Genomic DNA, 15,573 nt, shown 5'->3' on the forward strand with positions numbered 1-15,573 from the left:
TCCGAAAGGAGAGCTGAACTCCTGGTCCCCTGATGTTTCTGCCACCTGGCCCCCCACACCCAGTAGCTCATGGGATTAGGCCTTTCCATTTTTCCGTTCTCTGTCCCTATTTGGACCTCTCTGGTCCATATTTGTAATTACTACCGCCCCACCCCACACCTTCGGCTCCCTTATTCCTTTTATGTGGTTCCTCACGAATGGCAGCATCCCGAGCAAAGTGAAATGCAAGGTTCTGCCTGTTACAGGTCCGGCCAGCGGCAGCCGGGCAGCCGAGGGCAGCTGGAGAAAAACACAAATCGGTCCCGCTGTGGGTTTGTGACCAAACAAACCTCGCTGCTGCGCAAGCGTTCTGGTCCATTCACGCTCCCGCTCTTCCCCACAGGGCGCACACTTCCTTTCTCTTCAGATCCCTTCCCTGTTCCCCAGCCGCTTGGGTCTGCTCTGTGTTGCTAACCCGCCAGGCACACTCCCGCCAGGCACACTCCCACGTGGTGCGGGCCTTTGCATGGACTCTTCCTCCTGCCTGGAGCATCCGGCATCTGTTGCTTTGCTCCCTCACTCGCTTCAAGAGCCGGTCCGCAGTAGCACCGTCGTCTGCAGTCGGGCCTGCCCCAGCCACTCTGCAGAAGGCAGCAAGCATGCCCCCGCACCCCGGCACACCCTGAGCCCCTGACTTTATGTTTTCTTTAGCAGTTACTACCATCTGGTGTTCTGTGGGGTTTTTGTGTGTACATTTTCTGTCTTCCCGCTAGAAAGAACATGTTATGGGACCATGGTTTGTTTTTTTTGTTTGTTTTTTTTTTTCCTTCCACCTAGAGCTTACCACAGTGCTTGCTTGTGTGCCACATGTATTTGTTTAAGGATAGAGTGGCTAGATGAAGGTCTGTTGAGTTTTGAGGGTCCCCTCTTCCCAACTGCCAAACCCAGCAGATTCACCTACTCGCCCTCCACTATTTTTCCTATGGTGACCATAGTTTCCAAGCCTAGATTCACTGCACATCATCTAATTGGTGGACAAACTGTCTTTTACTTGGACTTCCTTGGGAAATTCAATGTGATGTTTAGGTGTATCCTATTTAGCATCACAGTCTCCAATGAATCTTAGAAGATCATTTTCCAGTTAGTTTAATGGGCCCCGAGAGTGGAATTGGCTTATCCAAGGTCACTAGGCTATGTTTAGTTTAAAATAAACATGACTTGAAGTTGTTTGGCTTTTTAGGGCTCTTGTTTGGGATTATTAGAGATACCCAGAAATTATCAGAAAGCGCTGCAGTGACTGCCTGGCCCTGTCTTTCTCACCGTGTACAGAGGCTAGCACACTAGCTCACGGGTCCTTCACTTCTATCCAGTGAGGCTTGCCTGGGTGACTGAGCAGGATTTCTCACCATATGCTAGATGTGTCTTTGTTCACTCACTCCACAAGTTCTCTGTCTTTTTTTTTTTTTAAAGATGTATTTATTTGTTTTAGAAAAGGGGGAGGGGAGGGAAGAATGAAGGGAGAGAGCATCTTAAGCAGACTCCATTCCAAGCGTGGAGCCTGACAAGGGCTCTGTCTCAGGACCCTGGGATCATGACCCGAGCTGAAACCAAGAGTCAGACCCTTAACTGACTGTGCCACCCAGGCATCCCTCACTCCACATGCTTTTAAACTTGAGAAGTTGTGAAATAGGGGTGCCTGGGTGGCTCAGTTGGTTAAGTGTCTGCCTTCAGCTCAGGTTATGTTCCCTGGGTCCTAGGATTGAGCCCCACGTTAGGCTTGGGGAGTCTGCTTCTCCTTCTGCTGCTCCCCCTGCTTGTGCTCTCTCTCACAAATAAAATCTTTTTTTTTTTTTAAAGAAGTTGTGAACTAAAATGACAACTAAAAGTCACCTCCTGTACCAAACTACCTTCTCCACCTTGACTGCAACCTATTCAGTGAAATAAACACATACATGCATTTTTATAGGTGATCCAAAGTATAATAAGATGTCAGTGGAAAAGATCGGACACTAGAGATGTTTCTTTCTCATAGCCATGAGCCAAAAGGGCCATCTGGGGTTTTATTCTTCTGCCTCCAGGTGCTAAATACCTCCACATTTTCTCCTTTTATAATGAATGCTTTGGAAATGAGAAATGCATATTCAGATTTGAAGGATGTATTCTCATTGGTTTTCAGGGATTTTTTGCTCTTGAAATAATGAAAGCATGAACGGTGGGAAATAGAAGTATAGGACACAGAGGGTAAATACTCCAAAAGCCTATCAAATCCTTCTAAAGTTATCTTAATACACAATTATTAACAGGGCTTCTGGCTTCTTGGACTTGCAGGCATTTTTCCCAGGGGCCAATTTCTTTGCGGGAGGGCTTGGGAAATCTCAGTCTAGAAGATCCTCTCCTTTACAAAACACTGCTCCCACCCTGACTTCATGTCAAGCGCTAGAAAATGACAGGGAAAAGATATTTTCCCAGATCCTTTGTCCCCACTGGAAGCAAGACCCTTTCATTTGTGATGTGTGTAGGATGACATTTACAGTCTACATTGCTTAGGTACAGTGAATACTCCCATCCTTTGTGTCCTTGAGAGCCCTGGTCACAATACACAGCATAGGGCCAACACGCAGGAAATCGTAATCCGCAGCACAGAGCAGACGCTCAGCAAATATTCAATGACCATGAAGATCGATGTAAAGAGAGTTAGTAAAGGAACCGCGAAGGAGATTTCTACCAGGAGTTTTTAACTACATAGCCATCTCCTTGACACCAGAGGTGATGCCTCCCAATCTGACAAGAATAGTGCAGCTCCCTGAATTTTTGCCTCTGCCCTGAGATCAGAAGCTAGCCTAGTGTGCTGCGCTCGGAGGTGACGAGTCAGACCGAGTGGGCTGGGTTTGTGGGTAAAACGAGAGAAAAACACTTTGACTTCCACAACTTTGGAATGGAATTGGAATACCACTACTGCCGGAGCCTAGTTTAGTCTGCATAGAATAGTCACATGGTGCTCTTGAGTGGAGTCTTAGAAAACGGATACATTTGAGTTTAAAATTTTCTATGAACAAGCAATCAAGGAGGCCCTAAAAGCCTTTGAGTGACGGGGCAGAATCAAAAAGAGGATTTCAACTTAAGATGGAATAACTAGGAAAGTGAGCAGTGGTTAGACCCCTTGGCTGTCCGCCAGCAAGATGGCGCCTGTTCTGCACTTCCCCTTCTCAGTGGGCGCAAAGACGTCACCTTTGTTCTGGGATCAAAAATATGCACGTTGAACTGTGAGGAAAGTGCAATAAAAGCAGACATCATTTTTGGAAACATAGGTCTCTTAACCGCCCTCTTGAAGACAGATAGTGGAAAAGCCATGAGGGTCTTAGATTGTTTCAGCTATCATTAGAACAGACAACAGTTTTTGATAAATACAGATCAGAGCTGGGACCGCAAAATTTTTGAATGCAGCTTGGAAATCCTTCTGGGGTTGTAGGTTCTTTCAAGTGGGCGACTTAAGAACAATGAAGACTTTGTCGTGTGTGTGTGTGTGTGTGTGTGTGTGTAGAGGAAATAGTTTAAACTCTTACGTAGCATCTACAGTAGGACAGTGAACTGTAAATAATCCAGACAACTTGAATCTGCTGTTGTGCTTGAATGTTTTTATGGCCCCATTTCCACCATGATAAATATGATAATTCTCTCACTTGGATGCATATGCACTTCTGTGTATGGATGAGTGCAATCCCTACTTCACTGAACAGAACTTGGTAGATTAATACTTGATAAAACAAAAATCTCCCTAATTTATGCTCCACCAATTTTGAGTCTTTGATAATCTGGGCAGGGACCAGACCAAGCAGAAGTTTCCTTTAGCATTATCCATAAAAACAGGATTTGCTGAGCAAGTTAATAACATAGACGAGATTTAGGAAGAGTATTTAACTATGTGGGAGAAAATACAGCTTCCCATGGATTTTGGCACATGCCTTCTTGATAACAGATATTTGTAGTGCTAAGTGCTTACCTATTCATTAATTCAGATCGGTCCCCTATAGAGTTAATCAGAAAAGTTTAATTTTGAGTGACTAAGTACATCAGATCCTTCCTCTCTGGTTTTGAGTTACAGGAAGCTAGCTCAGATTATGTGCACCCTGTCACCAAAGCTGGTTTATAGGAGCCTCTCTAGCCTACATAGGATGGGGCAAGAAATTCTTAGACTTACTTTTGTCAATGAGCCCAATACTCTAGAGTTGACCATGGTGGCAGTGGGCTAATCACTAATACAACTTCTTCTTCTTTTTTTTTTTAACTAATATAACTACTTTGGAGTCACTAGTGTGTTCTGTGGAGAGGTAGGCATGGAAGAAGCAGGTCAGGCTGGGGGGGAACAGCACATTGATCTCTGATACCTCAAAGCCTAAGATCTCATCTTGGCCTAATGGTAAATATTTGTCAGGAGGACCACTAAATTTTGTCTTTTTGAAAAAACAAAAAATGTATGTGTACCGTGCTCAATACCAATGGGCATATGCTGATGGGCACTGGGAGGATCCATTCTATTTTAGAGAGAAATGTTCATTACCAACAGATGATGTCTTGGTTGTTAGCAGCACTATAACTAAAGTCCATTTTAATGTCATCTTAGAACATTTAGGGTTTAGGGAATGGTTTCTTTACTTAGCACTCAAGAGTTTCTCCTTGCCTTGAACACAATCTTATAAGCTTAGTAAGTGTTCACATAGGATGTTCGAGACATTTTTGGAAAACTAGGACATTTGGCTGTATTTTTTGACCATTTGTAATTTGTAGTTGATACAGGATGATAAGCAGAATTACCCATGGTGGGGCTTTTTAAATTTGATTTTTTCCTGTCATATATTTGATGGCATTTAGTGGTAAGTTTTCAGTTCTACTTTGACTTCTCACACGTAGGTTGTGGTGACCTTAGTGCACTGTCCCAGTGCTGTTCCTTGTAACCTGATGGGAACTTCTTTCCCTACATCAGTGATTTGCTGTGTGTTTCCTTTTATATACCTTCTGCTGGGATGATGTTAGAGACCCTACAGGATACAAGCCTGGAGTACCTGGCTTATTCCAAAGCAGGCAGTATGTACTTGGAAGTGTTAATATGTAAAGAATTAGTGTTACAGATTTATCACTTTGTGAAATGAATTAAAAGATGCTAAAGTGCCTTCATGAGTGAGGTGTTTGCAAACCCTCAGAACTTGCTTGGGGAATTCTTGGACTGAAGTTCAGAATGGATGGCTCTGAAGTTCTCAAGCCAAAAAAATGACCCGAGTCAGGTAGATTTGGTAGACCTAACTTGTTGAAAAATATGTTATCGCTCGTGGTTTAGTACATAAGGCACCTGAGGAGTAGAGAGATGAGATTATTTCAAGAAATTGACCTAATTTAGCTTGTGGGAAGTGCACGTCAGGCATTGCATGTCAGCTGCAAGAGGTAATCAATTGGAGGAGAATGTGGAAGCAACTCTAGCCAATCAGAAGGACAGTGTTAGACTGATTTTAAAAATGGTTACTTTAAAGTATTAGTTACATGCAGTCTGGAAGACAAACAGATCTCACACTGACTGTCCAATCCCATAATTAACCCTGGATGAAAATGCCTTGTACTTGTCCATGGATGGCTCAATATTTCCTAAAGGTGTCCACATAGTATTTTCTGGAAAAAGTTAAGGTCCACTAGAAGTTGTTGCATATGATTTTCCCATTGCCTGGGTTGGTGGCCCAGTTATGCTGCAAGGCCTTATGACAGTTCTCCACAGCCCAGCTGACCCAGAGAATCTATTGGTGATTCTACTTTAGACAGGTGAATGTGAGAATAGTTGTAGGTCTGAGGAAAGCAAGACTAAAGATCCAGGAGATGGTGTTGTCTAGTACATAATTCATCCATGTTGAGCATAACCAGTTTTTCTCTAGGCCATATGATGGTGCAGTAAGAAATGGAAAGTAAAAAAAGATGTTAATTGGGACTTAGTAAGAAATTTATGTGTGTTAATAAGATACCCTTAATGCTGACTTGGTTCTACCCCTGGTATAATGGCTAAAAGACCAGACGACTGATTTGGTAACTTTTTCAACCCGGGGCATTCTTCATTCTGCATGGATGACACCAACGTTGAAACTTGGGGCATGCCTCCATAGGAACAGTGAAGCCAACACTGGGGCCCATGGGAAAGTTTCCACTCATCATATCTTATTTCTTGTAAATTGTTTCTATTATCTGCATTTGCTTGTTCAATAGTAAAACACAGTAAACACAATCTTGAGCTTAGTCTCGGTCATAACCTTAACCAACTTTCAAAATTGCTTTTTATGGTCTTGTTCCACATGGCTTTAAATTTTCAGTTACTTCACCCTTATCACAAGCATAGGGATTGCTTAGAGCATACCAGGTCATCTTGACTTGTTGGAGTTGGAGATAGTCAATTCTTTGGTACCTAGTGGTAGGTTAAGGGGCCCACATGGGATAGAATGTATGGACTTCACACTGTGCCACATGAGAGGAAGGAAGATAACTGGATTTGGAAAGAGGTTAGATTGATTTACATTTAGTGGCCTGTGTATGAAGTCCTGTAGATTTCTGGACATTAAGAGCTGTTCACCTGTTATTGGTTTGAGGGCTGCCTACTGCCGCCACTCTCTTATTCACTTACTGTGATTGCTCTGCAGGGTCATTCTATGACAGGAGAATTAACACAGTATATGCTTACGCTTGAGACACTGTTCATTATGCTCTCCAGCTATATATTGAAAGTCTTCCAAGTGTTTAATGATTTCAGCTGAAGTGGGGAAATTAATCATAATGGAATCTAGTGTTGTAGTGGAAAGGAGATTTAGTGCATAGGAGTAAAATCTGAGTTCTATCCAAGCATTTTTCTAATAGCTTAAATGATTTTTCTTGATTTTTTTTTCCAGTAGCTGTCTTGCCTGAGAAATCAAGATTCTTTCCTCGTGTCATCATGTACAGCTCTTGAAGATTATTGGTTTTATCACTAAATAGTTAGACATCTAGAACCTGAAGAAACTAGCATAAAACCAATACGAGAAGTAGAACCATTCTTATAGAGAGCTGAAGAATCATTTCTTGGTGCTGTCTCCAAAAGTGAGCTTGCAAAACAAATCAGAACTTTGAGATTGTCAATAATTCAGGATACGTGTAACTTATTTCTGAAGAACATATGGCCACTCTAAGGGTACATGGTTTTGTCCAAATATGGAACAGGAAGATGGGGATGTCTAGGACCAAAGAAGCATACATTGAAACAGTAGAAAGAAAGAAGAGGATCAAATTGGTGGTGTGTTTCACCACTGGAGAATCTGTAACTTTTCAACTAAATAATATTAAAAATGTGGTCTTTAGATCATATGGAGAAAAGCAAAATCACCTGCGTTTAATTTTCCAAAACAATAGCTTCTTGTTTATGGAAAGATTATATTTCAGAGATGCTGTACAGTTGAAGATGTTCCTGGATAGAGTCCATCAAAATAATACTCAGTCATCTGTGAGACCTGGGAAGGATGGAGATATCTTTGCCAGGAAGACAGCACCGAAGGAAATCAACAAAAACTCATTCCGCAAAGCAGGCAAGAAGCCACGTAGTAGATCTTTTCAGATAGGAGAAGGAACTCGAACACCTGACCATAAGAAGAGGAAGCCAAGTAGTAGATCTTTTCAGATAGGAGAAGGAACTCGAACACCTGACCATCAGAAGAGGCCTTCATCTGCATCAAAGTCATCAAAACTTCATTGCAAAGATTTATTAGAGAATAGATACGGGAAGAGGAAAAGGATGGTATCATCTGGTTCAGAGATGACTGGGAATACCCCCAAAAAGACTAATTCTGTAGGAAAGATGAAATCCCAGACAAATCCCTTGAGGCATGTGAGCCATGATGAGAAGAAAAAATTGAGATTAAGAGTGTTAAAAAAGAAAAAAAACGTAGAGTTTGAGGCCTTAATAAAGACCACTTCTCCTGGAAAGCCTCAATTGGATGGCACAGGTCTTCTTCAGATGCTGACTGAGAAACTATATTTGGCGTTTCTGTTGGCACCAAAATATAATGCAAATGACCCAGAGTGGGACAAACTCAAGATGACTTTTGATTTCTACCCAGAGAAATTATGGCAAGGCCTCCCCAACTTGGGAAACACCTGTTACATGAATGCAGTTTTACAGTCCTTATTTTCGATTCCATCATTTGCTGATGATTTACTCAGTCAGGATTTCCCATGGGATAAAATTCCCCTTGGTGCTCTTAGCATGTGCTTAGCACAGCTGTTTGTTTTGAAAAATATTTATAACATAAAAATCAAGGAGCGGTTACTTGTAAATATTAAAAAAGCCATTTCAACAGTTGCAGAGATCTTCTCCGGCAACATACAAAATGATGCCCATGAGTTTTTAGGCCACTGTTTGGATCAGATGAAAGAGAACATGGGGAAATTAAACACAATTTGGAAGATGAAAATTGAATCCAAAGAGGACAACACTGCTCAACAGGTCTTTGCTGACAGTGCTGCCACCAGAGTGCTCATTTGTCCCGTCATCACTAATTTTGAGTTTGAGTTGCTGCGCTCTATTATTTGTCAAGCTTGTGGTCAGGTTGTTCTCAAGACAGAAGTGAGCAATTATCTCTCCATTAACCTTCCCCAGGGAATGAAAGCGCTCCCTTTGTCTATTCAATCTGCTTTTGATCTCTTCTTCGGAGCAGAAGAACTTGAGTATAAATGTGAGAAATGTCAGCACAGGAGTTCTGTCGCAGTGCACAAGTTCAGTAGGCTCCCCAGGGTTCTCATTGTTCATCTGAAACGTTATATCTTTAACGAGTTTTGGTCGCTGAGGAAGGATGACCAGGAAGTTGTTATTTCTAAGTATTTAAAGTTATCATCTCACTGCAATGAAAGTACCAAACCACCTCTTCCTGTGAGCAAGAATGTACATAATAGGGACATCCAAGTCCTAAAAGTCTTTCAGAAGTTGAGTGCTGAAAGACTCCAACCATCAGCACTTTCCCAAAAGTTGACCTCAGCATCCAGGGTTCACCGGGTTCCACACGCTGGGTCAGACAAAGAGTCTAAACCACAAAAATCCCGGATTCTCTATGAAGGGTCACGCAGAGAACAGCAGAAAAAAGACCTGGGAAAACGTTCCAGACTGAATGGGACAGATTCCAAATTGGTGAACTTAGGAGATGGAATAGTCATTGAAAAAGAGGTATTAGCCGCTGGCTTAATGATAGATCTGGAACAAGTGTCCCCTTATCTGATCTGTGACAATGAAGGTAAACCCCGCAGTGGTCCAGAAACACACCTTGCAGGCATTCATCTTCAAGAAGCATCTGAAAATCGAAAGCGAAAGAAATACAAGAAAACTAATACACTGGTAGATTTTGAGAGTGTTGCTGACACCGTTGAGGACTTTTATGATGGTAAAAAAAACAGAATTTCAAAGGAATCCCAAAAACTGGCTGAACAGACCAAGCAGCAAGAAAGGGTGAGGCTCTATGAACAAGCCCTTCAGCAGGCACTGCTTCAAGCCCTTTTGAAGCCACATGTCCAGTGGTACACACAGAACCTCAGGCGACACACAGACTTAAGTCTCCAGGGGGCCAATGTGAATTCTCTAGGTGAATCGAGTTCTAATAAAAGCCCTGGAAAGAAACAAGCTTTGCATACAAAGACAGAAACGGAAGCCAAGACACCAAAAGGAAGTGCCGAGATGAGAGATCTCTACGCCTATCGGCTCATTGGTGTTGTCAGCCATCTTGGGAAGTCCCCAAATTCAGGCCATTATATCAGCGATGCCTATGACTTTGAGAGGCAAGTGTGGTTCACTTACAATGATCTCCAGGTATCAAGTATCCAAGAAGCTCTGATGCAGGAGGCTAGGCTTTGCACCGGGTACATCTTCTTTTACATGCACAATGAGATCTTTGAAGAGCTGTTGAAAAGGGAAAAGAACTCCCAGTCTCATAGAGCAGAGACAAGGGAGACCCCCCAGGAGAAATAAGTGGAATGGACTCCTGGTTGCTCACATCTGCTTGACTGCCTTATTGGCCACCACTTTCTCCACAGAACAAAAACTCTGAACTCTAGCCAAAGATGAAGAGGCAGTTGGCATCCATGACCAAAGTTCAAGCAGAAACAGGGAGAAACCTCCATTCCTAACCCTAATACAGACACTTCAATCCCACCGTTCCACCTGAAAAACATTCTTTTCTACTAGGCTAGAATTGTGCCTTCCATATTTGAGTGCAGTGGATTTTAAGTCAGTCTTTGAACCAGCAGCAGGAGCATGGAGAAACCTCTTAGAAATGCAGATTCTTGGGTCCCACCGCATCCCTACCTAGTAATTCAGAAACTCTGGTTAGGGCGGGTTGGTGGTAGGAAGCAGAGATTTGATGGAGGTTTTGTCTGATGCTTGAGAAATTTAGAGAACTACTGGCATGTTAGAACATCTTGGTGGATTTTCCTGTTGTATATTTGAATTATGTATATTTCTAAAGGGGTTTGATTATGTTTTTTGTCTCTTACATTCATGTATGCCTTTCCTTCAGAAACTTAAAAAACAACACACACAGAAATCACTCTTCTGATCATACTCAGTGATTTGATGAAAAAAATTTAGTTTCTGGAGGCCTGACCAAAAAAAAATCTCCCAATTGTTTGTTAAACTCCTTTTACTCAATGCCAAAAGGGCTATACAAACTTAAGCTATAAACCTTAAGGACGGAGAACTTATTTGCTCTTAAGAACCTGACCCATTATTCCTGTTTGCTAGCAACTGTTTTTGGTGTCGTTTTGGTCTCAGAGAGGCACTTGCTTTGCCTCAAAGGAATATTGATTTATCATAACTTTATCTGAGGCTTTGAATAAACCTCTGCATTCAACATTACAAGACTAATTCTAGATTTCTTTTATTTCTTTGTATCTTTTAGCAATGCTGGCCTTATTCCTTCAAGGAGTAAACAAACAATGTATACTTTAAAGTGGACCTGTAGGCTTTGGAAGTCTTACTTGTTACTGATTTTGTACAGTATCATAAAACTTGCACCCATGTGATAACATCATAAAACTTGTGCCTATTTAATACAATGTCATAAAATTTGTGCCTGGAGATGATCTATCTGCTTCTTGGTAGAACCTCATGGATCCCAAGAAGATGGTCATCTTCTGTTGGAACTTCATATGATTTAGGAATTTGGATTTCTGATAGTACATAGGTGTTATCTCTGTTCCCTCGCCCTTTTCCACCTCTGAGGCAGGGAAGCTGTAACACCTTGCCCGTTTGATTGGGACAAATTACTTATACATTACTTATACTTATACTAAGAGTCTTTCTCACATCCCATGGAGGGACTGAATTTTTGGTTCCATCGATACCAGTGTGTGCGTCCCCTTTTACATTGTATTGTCTTGATCTGGCTGTAATTAATCCAACAGCTTGTTGATACTCTTAATGCCAGAGACCCTTAAAGAGGTGAACTGGAACTTAGTGGCATGGCAAAGTTAGAAAATGCCCTGGAAGGGGGAAACCAGATTCAGAAGTCAGGGAATTCTACTGTTCCCAACACTGTATTAAGAAGGAGGTCTGAATGAGACCTGGGGATTATTGATGTGGGAAGGGGCACCTTCTACATTGAATTAATGAGTCTTGCGGAAGAAAGTGCTGCAGGCACAATGGCGAGAAACTTGTTTGACTTGTGTAGTTCTTCAGCAGCTGCAGTGGCTGAAGGCTGAGGCTGGGGTTACAACTTACAAGGAGAGGAGTGGTAGTTCAGGTTCGCAGTTTCACGCTTTTGACTTCTCTAGAAGAGCTCAGTCTGAGCTCAGTCACATAGGCATCAAAGCAGGAGTTTCGGTAAAAGGAAGTGAAAAGTTATTTTGCTTTGAAAGGAGAAGGAAGATGCCAGTAATTCTGAGATTTAGAATGTCTGGTGTGGGCACAGAGTGTGACCCATCCTGCCTTTGCTGCTCTTCAGCATGTAGTACCTCCAAAGTGCAGGGTATGTCTGAAGGTCAGGAAGATGGTTGGGGTATCTGTGACAGAGAAGCTCTGTCTTCTTGGACATATGGTTTGGGTGGAACCCATCATTGCCCTCTGAGAAGAAATTTGGGGTGCACAATGAGCAGCTGTATGCTACTATTTGTCTTGCTACATGATTATTTAAATAAAAGATTACAATAACTCTAAGTGACTTGGCGGCTGTTACTTATCAGTGCATTTTTATTCTCTAATTTACAGATCAGGTTTATTTTTTTTAAGATTTGATTAGTCTGTTTGTTTGTTTGTTTACTTGGGGGAGGGAGGGGCGGAGGGAGAGGGAGACAGAAAATCTTAAGCGGGCTCCACATTGGGTGTGGGGCTTGATTCCATGACCCTGAGATCATGATATGAGCAGAAATCAAGAGTTGGGTGCACAACTGACTGAGCCACTCAAGCACCCAAGCACCCCCAGATCAGGTTTCTTTTTTAATTATTTTTTTTAACAGATTTTATTTATTTATTTGAGAGAGAGAGCGAGAGAGAGAGAGCATGAGCACTAGCATGGGGAGCAGCAGAGGGAGAGGGAGAAGCAGATTGTCCACTGAGCAGGGAGCCTGACATGGGGCTTGATCCCAGGACCCTGGGATCATGACCTGAGACAGAGTCAGACAATTAACTGACTGAGCCACCCAGGTGCCCCCAGGTCATATTTCTAAATAATCCATGGATATAAAAACTTCGACAATTTTTCCATTGCGTCTGAAACAAATTACCACAAATCTAATGGCTTAAAACACAACCTCAATATCTTACATTTTTGGAAGTCAGGAGTCCAAGATGGGTATCCTAGGGCTAAAATCAAGATGTTGGCAGGGCTACAGACCTTGTGGATGCTCTGGAGGGACCATGCCTTTCCCAGCTTCTAGGGGCTTCCCCACATTCTTTGGCTCATGGCTTCCTTCCTTCACCTCTTCAGCCAGCTGTGTCAGGTTGAGTCCTCACACTGCCATCTCTAGTTCTCCCGTTCTCCCTCTTTTGCTTTCCTCTTCCACTTTTAAGAATCATGGGGGGACTGGCCCAGTGAGTTAATCCAGGACAGTCTCCCTACTTTCAGATCAGCTGATTAGCAACCTGAATTCCTATTTGCTTTGTAATAATAGATTTACAGGTTCCAGGAGTTAGGATATGAACATCTCTGTGGGGCCCTTACTTTGCCCACTAATGGTCAGTGGAAAACTATTTTGTCCCAACAACAACAAAAAAAAGCAGACTGATCAGGACTAAGGACTAAAACTTAGACATCTGGAAATGGTTCTGGTCACTCCACCAGATAAAGAACCCAAAGCACGTAAGGTTTTGGCCAAGGATGAGGGAAACTGTAATTGGTCACTGAAAAACAAACAGCTTGAGACCAATTACAGAAACAAGGGCTATAGCAGCTTTGCAGATTTTCTGTATTTTATGTATACATCTGTTAGTCTATATTCACCATTCTCTTTTTCTCTATCCTGCTTCCTTTATTTTATTTTATTTTATTTTATTTTATTTTATTTTATGCACAAGCTATTGGAGGTTAACTTTACAATTTAGCCTTGAGGCAACAGAATATTCAATGGGTGCCTGCCTAAAGTCGAGGAGTAATTACTAAAGCCCATGATGGATACCAATGACTTAGGACTCTGAATCATTTAATTTGGGTGAACAGTGAAAACATATACAAGGATAGGTATATCTATCTAGTAGATGGAAAGAGGAGATATTTTGCTGCTCTAACAGTTCAAATGTATGTAGATGGGTGCATAGGAAAGCTAGTAACCAAGGGGATGGGCTGTGCCAGTTACCAACATATTGCCTCTCAGTTCCAAACTTAGCCTTCAGCACATGTTCTGCAGTAATGGACCGAATTCTTTCAGGCATTCTTTCCTTACAAGGAGCCACTGTTGAGCTTTTCAGTAGATGGTGTGGGAGGCACACTGCAAAGGGAAGGGGCTCTCTGGCTGTTGGGTTAGTAACGTGAGCTGTGATCGCGTCTGTCTAGGGTTGTGCTAACCCAGCTACAGAACCAGAATATGTGGTCCCTAATGACCTCACAGCTCCGACCTGGTCTGGTGACAATGTTCTTGATGCCACCTCAACCTGGACACCACGATTTCCAGTGCTCTGGTCTGCACCTGGGCCCTGATTTGTATTCCATTGCCCTTCTAATGCCCAGCCTTCTTGACAGGAATCTACACACTGCAGGCTTCCTGCCATAGCCCCCTTAATGTCTCTGCATGACTATGTACCTGGCCATTGGCTGTAGCTCTACTGGTGCCCTGGAGGGTCCCTACTGAGGACCTCGCTCTCTCTACATGCCTTTGCATCCACACACTGGCTGAGGCTCATCTGCATCCTGACTGTTCTACTGTACCCTCGGTGGTTACTTCCTGCTTGCCCAGGGACCGGGGACCGTGTCGGGCTCAGGCCAGCCCCAAACTTCTCTGCCATTCAGTAGGCCACAACTATGTCATCAACAAGATCTGAACCCTGGCCCTGGATATTGGGGCCCCTTTCCAAATTAGTCCTTTCTTGGACACTCTCCCTCAGCCTTAGGATAAAATACAGAGTTTTCTTATATCCTGTAGTTACTCTTATCATAGGTTAATAATTCTTTCTATTAAATTCCTCCTGTTTAAATAACTAGTTTCTACCCCCTGACTGGACACAGATGGATACAGAGGCTGAGCATGTCAGGTAATCTAGCTCTACTATTCCAATTAATTCCAAAGATTTTAATGCAAGATTCTTTGATTTGATTTTATTTTGTGTTGCTTTTTGGTGCAAAGAAGGCTGAATGGAGAACCATAATCCTTCAGTTGCTCGGAAGAGATGGCTAAGATACCAGGAAAGCACCTCTTATTTTAATGTTCCATCTGCTTTGTGAGTAACAATTAGAACTGCAAGATGGTTTTATGGGGTGACTGCAGTTCAGACAGGTTCACACGTGTCAATGACAGGGACCTTGGGCCACAACATCACTCTAGTGTCTACATTCATCCTTTATCAACCTGGTTATACTCCTGCTCTCTTGTTGACCCCAGTCAGTAAAAGTATTTCACAAGAGAATTCTTTTATTTTTTGTTTTAAGATTTCACTCACTTATTTGAGAGAGTGAGAGACAGCATGCTAGCAGGGGTGGAGGTGGACAGAAGGAGAGGGAGAAGCAGGCTCCCCATCGAGCAGGGATCCCAATGCTGGGCTCCAACCCAGGACCCTGGGATCACAATCTGCGCTGAAGACAGATGCTTAATCAACTGAGCCACCCAGGCACCCCTTCCACAAGAGAATTCTTAGCAAAGTATGTTTCTGCAACCTAGCAGAGTGGATTATATCCCCCACTGAAAGTTTCTGTGGCTGGCAAGCAGCAGTGAGACAGTGACCTCCAGGGGACCCCTGGTTGCCACTTTGACTCAGTGGTAATGCAATGCCTGAGTGGCACAAGGAGGCTCACATCCGGCGCTGGGCACTGGGCATCACGGTGCTGGGCTGCAGCAGCACTGTGTCCATGCAGGACGAGGCCTTCCCTGCCTGCAAGGTACAGTTCCAGCCCTGGCCCCGGCCTGATGCCC

At 42.9% G+C, this 15,573-nt stretch overlaps 1 protein-coding gene across 1 annotated transcript; it reads left to right on the top strand.

Moving 5' to 3' along the window:
• Positions 1 to 7,156: 7,156 nt before the first annotated feature.
• USP26 (ubiquitin specific peptidase 26) lies at positions 7,157 to 10,728 on the top strand. The gene is made up of 2 exons (XM_004780521.2): positions 7,157 to 7,569; positions 7,630 to 10,728. The coding sequence occupies exons 1-2, from the start codon at positions 7,157 to 7,159 to the stop codon at positions 9,986 to 9,988; spliced, it is 2,772 nt and encodes a 923-aa protein (XP_004780578.1). The 3' UTR covers positions 9,989 to 10,728.
• Positions 10,729 to 15,573: the final 4,845 nt, after the last annotated feature.

The sequence above is a fragment of the Mustela putorius genome, unplaced genomic scaffold (assembly GCF_011764305.1).
Source record: "Mustela putorius furo isolate JIRA1106 unplaced genomic scaffold, ASM1176430v1.1 tig00003899_pilon_pilon_pilon, whole genome shotgun sequence".
In the NCBI taxonomy this organism is placed as follows: Eukaryota; Metazoa; Chordata; class Mammalia; order Carnivora; family Mustelidae; genus Mustela; species Mustela putorius.

Bases quoted from the DNA above. Each gene is read 5' to 3' on its own strand.
- USP26 (XM_004780521.2), top strand. From the start codon at position 7,157: ATGGCCACTCTAAGGGTACATGGTTTTGTCCAAATATGGAACAGGAAG. The intron at 7,570-7,629 runs GCCACGTAGTAG...CCATAAGAAGAG, and splicing joins TTCCGCAAAGCAGGCAAGAA to GAAGCCAAGTAGTAGATCTT.